General features: G+C 45.4%; 3 protein-coding genes across 3 annotated transcripts, besides 14 other annotated features; all 3 read right to left on the bottom strand.

Moving 5' to 3' along the window:
* Positions 1–8,242: a sequence feature (heterozygous, Esmeraldo-like haplotype).
* On the bottom strand, positions 506–1,864 carry Tc00.1047053511743.30 (hypothetical protein, conserved; the record flags this gene model as incomplete). The annotated part of the gene is made up of 1 exon (XM_800403.1): positions 506–1,864. One exon carries the CDS (start codon positions 1,862–1,864, stop codon positions 506–508), a length of 1,359 nt encoding a protein of 452 aa, XP_805496.1.
* Positions 1,877–1,921: a sequence feature (A-rich).
* Positions 2,306–2,329: a microsatellite.
* Tc00.1047053511743.20 (hypothetical protein, conserved) lies at positions 2,393–4,924 on the bottom strand (the record flags this gene model as incomplete). Its single annotated transcript, XM_800402.1, has 1 exon — positions 2,393–4,924. The coding sequence occupies one exon, from the start codon at positions 4,922–4,924 to the stop codon at positions 2,393–2,395; it is 2,532 nt and encodes an 843-aa protein (XP_805495.1).
* Positions 5,101–5,143: a microsatellite.
* Positions 5,329–5,358: a microsatellite.
* Positions 5,396–5,424: a microsatellite.
* Positions 5,471–5,517: a sequence feature (AT_rich).
* On the bottom strand, positions 5,599–6,816 carry Tc00.1047053511743.10 (hypothetical protein, conserved; the record flags this gene model as incomplete). The annotated part of the gene is made up of 1 exon (XM_800401.1): positions 5,599–6,816. One exon carries the CDS (start codon positions 6,814–6,816, stop codon positions 5,599–5,601), a length of 1,218 nt encoding a protein of 405 aa, XP_805494.1.
* Positions 6,846–6,876: a microsatellite.
* Positions 7,170–7,244: a sequence feature (A-rich).
* Positions 7,276–7,301: a microsatellite.
* Positions 7,302–7,338: a microsatellite.
* Positions 7,348–7,413: a microsatellite.
* Positions 7,810–7,846: a microsatellite.
* Positions 7,952–8,003: a microsatellite.

Genomic DNA, 8,242 nt, shown 5'->3' with positions numbered 1-8,242 from the left:
CGCGGCCGCAAGGCTGCCTGCTCCGCGCAAACGACGAGCGAACATGTTTTCTTACCTTAATTACTCTTTTTTTTCCTTACACTTTTTCTTCTTACTTATTGCGGTGTATCTGCAAAGAGTGGCAAAGCCAGGCAAAGTTAGTAAAAATAGAAAAAGGAGGTGAGTGTGCAAGAGGTTGCGCATTGGACAAATGGAGAGGAACGCCAACCAATGCCTTCTTGATGAGCGGCCTGCTCGGGAGCAGCGCACAAAACACAACCTTTGACCCGACCGACAGTCGGGTGCAAAAGGGAGCTTGTCTGTAGAGTAGGTCATGAGACGGCCTCTTTCCGTAATGAATACTGGATATTGGCACTGCCACTGGCATCCTGTTAATTTCACTCGAGATTTTCGTTAGGGTGTTCCTTCTCCGTCGGGTTTGGGCGAGACGGTCCTCCTTCCCCACCGCCTTCTTCGGATTTGTATGCGGTGCGATATCTGTCGCCCGCATCGTGTCTTATGTCTGCTACAGGGACTGCAATAAAATATGCTTTTTCATCTTGACAACATCCACGTAAGGTGGTATCTCCTCGTGGTACAGCTGCAGCACACGTCCCCAGTATGCTTCCCCACCTATGATGGTAGAGAGTGTAGACTGGGCACGACGCTGCCGTTGAGACACCTGGTTGAATTGTGAGAGCGCTGTATAGCAGTAGTTGAATACGGCTTGTAGGTGCGCTGCCTTTTCCATCAAGGGCGTTAGGTTTTTGTTTTCGTCAGAGGGGTCAAGAACACTGATCTGTGAGTTGCGGTGGACTTTGGGCGTTGGGCTCGACATCCCATTCACTGTGACGGAATGGTTTACAAGGTCAAAGTTTGCAGCAAAGCCATACGTCAAAAAGAAATCCATCATAAGGCGATTCGCATCTGGAACGTCGCAGAAACTGTACGAGTTGATGATGGAAACAAACATGGTAGCAAGAGCCTCGCCGTTCAGGGCATCCTTGTCGGTGCCGGTATCGTCCATAATTTTGTTCTGGCGAAGAAGAGCATCCAGTAGTGTAAGTGTCGCGTGATAGTCCTCGTTTGACGCTATTATTGTTCGAAATATATTCGATGCACGCTCTGCTTGTGATGCTTGAGGCCCATAGCGTATTGTAAGCCTCCTTCCAGATCTGGTGTCTGTCAACACAACACATGGCACTTCCCTGTAATCTGTATTGAACTCCACGCGTGCACCAAGACTGTTGGCAACATCTTGAATTTCCTTTTGGACGCGCCATAATTCCTCCGGTTCGACTGGGGAATTCTCCGCATAATAATGGAGCGTGACTTCTTTTAGTGGCGATAGTCCGGCAGCCGTTGTTGACATGGGCTTCATCACTACATCGGGCCACACCGCCTGCATGACTTCTTTTGCAAGACGCAGTGAGGAATCACTGCATTGTAATTCCTCTGGCGTGGCACGAAGAAATGACGCAAAAAGGCGTAGTTCTTCGGTGGCTTCCTCAGGCACGGCAAAACCAACACACCACGGCGGCCACGGTCGGCATTCCCGCGCTAATGCCTTCAACAACGGTCGAGTTGCAACCAGAATCACATTCGCAGTTTCTCGCGGTGGCCCAATAAAGTGAAAGCTGCCTGGTGTAGATTGTTTCGAGCGGCGTGAACCGTACGAGCCATTTTGGCTGCTTCGAAACCCCAGGCGGTAACCAAGATTGGGAGTTCCAAGACTACCTTGATGTGTAGACGGGCTGTAGTAGGCGCCCTGCATCGGTTCCTCCGCATGTTCGTTCGGCATCGGCGGCGATGACATTGGATGCGAAAAAGAAGGGGAGTTCTGCATAAAATTTCTGTGCGTGTTGAAATGTCTCCCTCCTTTCATTATCTTTCGCTATTTTCTCTCTCTCTTTTCTTTTCTTTTTTTTTTTTTTTTTTTTTTCGCACCCTCTGCGAGTTGTTGTTGCTTTACTATTTCCACTCACACAACAAGTTTCTTTTGAATAAGAAAGGGTGAAGCAAATTCGGTGAAACGTGATGGAAAACGACTTCAAAGAGGCCGCACGACATGTGTGGCACCGCACCCAAACACACAGCTTTCGCTTTTACGCATCAGTCAGTATCATCACATCCAAGAATATGGAGAGGGCGGAAGAAAAGGAGTTTGCGGCTGCTCGTCCCGCTCTTCCCACCTCCCACAGCGCCGAAACATAGGCGCTGCTGATAAGGAATTGGAAGAGAAATATAAAAATAAAGATACGCGGAAATGAACGGAATCATGCAGTACGGGTGCACCACTGGAAGAAACACCCGCCACGTAACCCCCAAGAAAAAAAAAAAAAAAAAAAAAGATGATTGGGAAACAAAACATCCTCGCAGTTTTTGCCCGGTACTCATACGTGCAGACATTTTCCTAAAGTACTTCTCCATTTGCTTTTGGCTGCACTGAGCGACGTATCACCGGGGCTGCTGCCAAGAGATGTATCGCGTCACTGAGGCCTATTATTGTTTCACCATCCTCCTTACTGCCCTCATTTGGTTTCTCTGTGATCTCTTTAATGATGACCTTCGGTGTTAGCGGCTCCATCTCAGCAATTGCCCGCCCCACACTTTCGAGAGAAATCACCAACTCAGTACTCTCCGGGCTACGGTAATGGGAATACGAAGTTAACTTTTCCAACAATCCTACATAAAACTTCATACCCGATGCACATTCCTGGTCAAAAAGTGTAGACATGAACTTCCCTTCCGTGGCACAGAGAGATTCTACATCGTGGGTTGTGTCAGAGCCCATCGTATCCTTAAGGGCGGTGATTTCTTCCATTGTCTTCAGCTGCAACACTGGAGCGATACAGTCACTAATCGCTACCCGACGAAGGCGTGTTTTCTTCTGTCCTTTTGAAAGACTAGTCAATTCAAAACGAACATTTTCCACGATCATCATGACATCGCAGGCAATACGGGCAGGGAATATACCGGAGAGAATCCCATCCAGAAGTAAGAACGAGGGTCTAGCACGTTCTTTATCTTTTATGAAATCCGCAATATTGATGGCAAGATGCTCCGCACCAACAAAGCCGTTGAGCGCTTCCCTCTTTTTTATCCGCTCGCGGAGGAACTCCTTGTAGAGTGCGGGGACATCAAGCGTATGTAGAAGAACGTCGGGATGTGGTTGCAATACATCACCAAAAAAATCATGCACAAGAAGTAATATTTCCACCGGATCTAAACTCACGCGGGGAATAATGCCACATGCACGAAGATGGAGAGGAACATGAGACTCCACGCCTTGACCTATAAGAGGAAGGGTGGGTGCGACTGTTGGCATCAGTACCATCTTCCGCCGCTGCAGTTCCCGTGAAAGTGAGTTGATGCTCTCCACGAGAAACTCCACCTGGAGCCTTGTCTCAGTCAACCCTCCCACATTTGAGGTGATGGCTTCATCACCCTCAAGCGAAATGGACTTAACGGGAGCTGCAATATCCTTAAGCTCAGGAAGGGCCAAGTGAATTTTCTTCCAATCTGGACGAGGTGTGAGAATTTCCTTCCTGCCATCCTCAACGGCTTCAAGAAGCTCCTTATTTTCTTTTTGGATAGCCTTTAGTTTCCTATCAATGACATCCACCTGCGTCCCTCGTACAGCGGCTGCGCGACGATACTGGCGAGCCGTATTTTGTGCTGCCTGCAACTCACCTTTAAGGTAGTCCCGTATAATTTCGTGATCCTGCACAGAAATAAAATTCTGATATTTTAATTTAAACTCTTCAAGTTGTTTCTGAGCTTCCCCTGCCATGACTTTGAATTCACTTAGCTCATCCATTTGGCTGTTGACGCAGGATAATTGAACCTCCAGTGACTTTGTCCGTTTATCGCTTTCCCGCAGGGAATTAATAAGAACAAGTTGTTTCTCCAGTTCACTTTTGATGACCTCGCCCATTTCTTTAATCTTCTTTTGGGCATCCTGCAGCTCCTTTTCGTTCTCATGACGCGTCCGTGTTGCACGCTGCAAGCGTGGCTCCAACTTGGTATTCCAATCATTGCTGGGAACGGGTAACGTTTCTTCGTTTGCCGCGTTTTGGACCTTTTCCAGCTCTTTCATTAAATTACTTACGGTGGACCTCAGTTCGGCCAACTCAATGGCATTTTGCTGCTCAAAAGCATTCCGTTGAGAATGCTCCGTAATAATATCTGCAAGCAACTTCGCCTGTTCTTGAATAACACCGTCGTAAACACTCATTATATCGTTGAGAATATTGCCATACGCCGGGAGCGCATCAATAATGGCAAAAAAAGCCTCACGAAAGGGCTGTAGACGGTCTTGCACGGTAAGGGGTGAGCCTCTACTTAATGTTGCATCCATTTCTCGATAAATGTAGCGTTCTAGTGTGTTTACAAGGGGAGGAAGTGAATCCCTGGACGTACTGCGGAGCGTCATCGAGTTGAGCATATCCATCGTCCCAGAATAAGTTTGATTCATCTTCTTGGATAAAGACAACGCATTTACCGCCACATTTTTGTACAATTTTTCAAATTGTGTAGACTGAAGATGTGGAGATCGGGAGCGCTGCAAATCATCTCCACTGGCATCCATTAATGGCGATGCCTGAGCTTTGCTGTGACCAACGGTTGCCGCCTTGGAGGCCACACATGTTTCCATTCCCCCTTCTCTTCTATTCTTACTCATCTTGCCGCTGTTGCTCTTTGTTATGGCTTTTTGCGTTGCACCCTTTCTCTGACTGTTAATTAACGTACATGCGGACGGACCAATCTCTCGCAATGAGGCTGTGAAAATCGAGCCATCCTCGCCGCACACAATTGGCTTGTACGGCAGCTGTGGCAAGTGTTTGTTGCCCAGCACGACGGAGGGGACGGAGGGTGACGTGATATGCTGCACTCCCTTGAGTGGCAGCGTGCGGGAGGGACAAATAGAGCGTCCGGTATCCATTTGTCGCTACACGGTACGCAGACCCAAAAAAACGTTCTGTTTTTCTTTTTATTTCGACAATTCAAATGGTTTTGGAGATTCTCTCTCCCTTTCTCCTGCTAAATGACTCTTCTGTTTTCGGCGCCAGACGCCTGTAAAAGAGACGTCCACAGAAAGACAAAAAGGCAAAAGTACCCAAAAAAAAAAACAAAAAAAAAAAAAAAAACAAAAAAAAAGAAATGGCGGCAACTTGTAGCGGAGTCCGTCGGGATGTGGTGAAACAAACAATTGTCTGTGCACAGACACACAGGCAATAAGGGAGGATGTGAGGTAAATGGCGTCTAGTTCCCCCAATCTCCTCCTAGGAGCAGCAACGATGTCAAAACACTGACAACGCAAAGCACATACATATATATAAATACATTAAAAAAAGAAAAAAAAAAGAAAAAAAAAAATAGAATGAGGTTGGGGAAAAAGAGGGAGGCCACGAGAAAAACGAAAACAAAACAAAACAAAATAAATAAATAAACGCATAAGGCATTAAACTTACCCCCTCTTCCCCCCCTCAATAATAATAATAAATAAATAATTAAATAAAAAAAAATATATTTTTTCTTCGATTCACTCATACTCACATACGTTTGGGTTTCATTCTTTTCTCCATTCCTCCTTTATCGTTGGAAGGGCACATCAACTCATGCGCGGGCCTCAAATATGCCCCACACAAGTCCACCTTCACTCTGATTGATGAGGTCAAGTGTCTCCTTAATGTCGAAGACACGGGATTTCCCAACGCCATTGTCATTGTTGATTTCGGAAAACGACCGTACAGCGTGATTCTTCCTTGAACGAATAAAGTCAAAGTTAAGGTCCATCTTAGCTCGCTCCTCCTCCAAGATGACTCGGTACTCTTCCTCTGTGAAGGTGGAATTGACAGGGCGCAGCTTTTTTTTTAAATCACGCAGAGTATTTTCCGTCACTTCGGGTTTACTTTGTACCCGATAATCTAAAAAGGCAAGACGACATTTGTTGATAATCTTCTGGGTGTTCAGGTCTTGTGTGCCGACCAGGTAAACCTCATATTCATACGGCGCGAGAATGGAAGCCATTTTGGGGAATATGTGTGTGGTGGGCCCTTGGCGCACCACCCGGAGTCGACTGCCTATCCATTGAAAGAAGATCAACAGCGATTGACGCTCCTCCGCTGCACCAAGTGTTATACGGAAGAGACCAAAGAGCCACTTTGCTGCGGGCAGTTGCTTCACAAGCTCAAAGATGCCTCCGTTACCGGCACCAGCAAGCGTCAAATGCAGTGGATTAGCCTCAAAGGTAGCCCAATTCAACGGGCCAAGTTTCATGTGAAGGGCTTCCAGAACGCTCCTTGTGTTGTCGTCGATATCGCAGGGGACGTTTTGAATTTGAAAGGAGGTGAAACTTGGCATTTCATACACTTCATCATCCGAAGAATGGCGCGACAATGCCCTGGATATTGAATGTGGTCGTGATGGTGGTATTGATTCACGATGCATCGTCCACTGTTGTTCCTTTATGCAACGTTTATATTCCTCTTGTATCTTTTCCAGTGAGAAGTTGCCAGCGTCCGTGACAAACACGCTGCGCATCTGCTGAACTAAAAAGGCAAGGGAAAGTGATGACTTGTCCGTCGTGGAGATACCGGCGGCACCGTGAAGCACATTTTTAAAAAGGTTTATTTCCGCAATGCCCTTCCCACGCTTGACAACGCCGCAGTTGGGGCCGATAAAAATAACGTAGATGAACTTGTTGCGCCTAAAGGTCCCCATGCCCACGGGAAATTTTGTGTACAGTAGCTGCACCTGCGTGTCATCCAACCGCTTAAATGCATTCTCCACATCATCTGAACCGCGGGATACACAAACCACCCTGGCATCCATCACACCCTTTTTCTCTTCTCCCCCCCCCGCTTTCTTTTTTTCCTTCTTTCTTTCTTTCTTCTGCAACTCCCTCCTTTTTGTCTTGCTATGCTACAGCTTCCACGTGACTGCGTCTGTAGCGTTGTCCGATACCACCAAGCCGCACTGCAAACCCGCCCCCCTCTCTCCCTTTCTCTATGGATATGTATATATCTCCTATCATTAACGGAGAAAACAATGAGGCAAAAAACAGAAATAAAGGATTTGTGCCATTGACGGGGGAAACAAGCTCCCCATCGCATCACAGTGACGTGATAAAAGTCATTTCCCTCCTGAAAATAATAATTTACATGGTGTAGCACCAAATTCCTTCATTTTCCATTTTTTTCTTTATTTTTTATTTTTTTTTCTTCCGTCTCCTTTTCTTTTCCTTTTTTCTTTTCTTTCCTCGTTGTGTCAAATTCATCTGCTCAGCAATATAAAAAAAAAGAAAAAAAAAAAAAAAATGTACGTGCGTATGCGTATGTGTGTGTGTGTGTGCGTCCATTTGTAATATTTATATATAAATATGTATATATATATATATATGGGTGTATATATATATATATATAAATGTATGTTCTCCTCCCTCATTTCTAACAATTTTCTTATTGTTTCATTTTGCAAACTTTTCTCAATTAATAACTTTTTATTTCTTATTTTTTTTGTTTTTGTTTTTGGTGATTGTTGTTGCCGCCACTCAGCCTTTGTTTCCTTCTCATGATGTGCATTCGAACTTAACGTCCACTCACAGTGCCGGATGATTTTCCCCAAATTCTTCACATTCCTCACTTGTCCCATCCGCACCCTCGCCCGATATTCCTCCCATTTCTTCCTCAATAAATCCCACCTTCTTCTCCCCCCCCTCCACGCACGGAAAAACAAAAACAAAAAAAAACAGGCAGGCAACTACGCGGGAAGGAAAGGGCACATGAACCATCACGAAAACAGCCTCGGAAGCAAACAGCAGCAGCAACACACACACACACACACACACGCACACACACACACAAGCAGATAAATTGAATCAACCACACAAAAACTCAATAAAAAAACAAACCGAACCAAAAACTTCTTTGAACATTTAAATAAAGTGAAGTATGAAGGAAAGAGGCACAAACAAACAAACAAAAAAAAAAAAAAAAAAACGAAAAAAAAACAAAAAAAAACATTTGAGTGAATGTGAAATGAAGTGGAAAGCAAATAACCACAAAGATGTAAAAAAACACGGCAACTGCAGAGAAAACAAAAAAAAGCGAAGGAATGTCTGTTCGTCCGTGCGATTAAAGACAAACAGAAGGCATTTTGTGTGTTGGAAAAAATTCTCAGTCCTCTTCTCATCCCCTCCCCTCCCTCCACCATGCACAGATGCAAGCATAGACCTCCCCAATTTCTCTCCATTTCTTTT

The sequence above is a fragment of the Trypanosoma cruzi genome, genomic scaffold (assembly GCF_000209065.1).
Source record: "Trypanosoma cruzi strain CL Brener 1047053517161 genomic scaffold, whole genome shotgun sequence".
NCBI classification, from domain to species: Eukaryota; Euglenozoa; class Kinetoplastea; order Trypanosomatida; family Trypanosomatidae; genus Trypanosoma; species Trypanosoma cruzi.
Note: the sequence above shows the minus strand (reverse complement) of the source record. Positions and strands in the feature narration are given on the sequence as shown.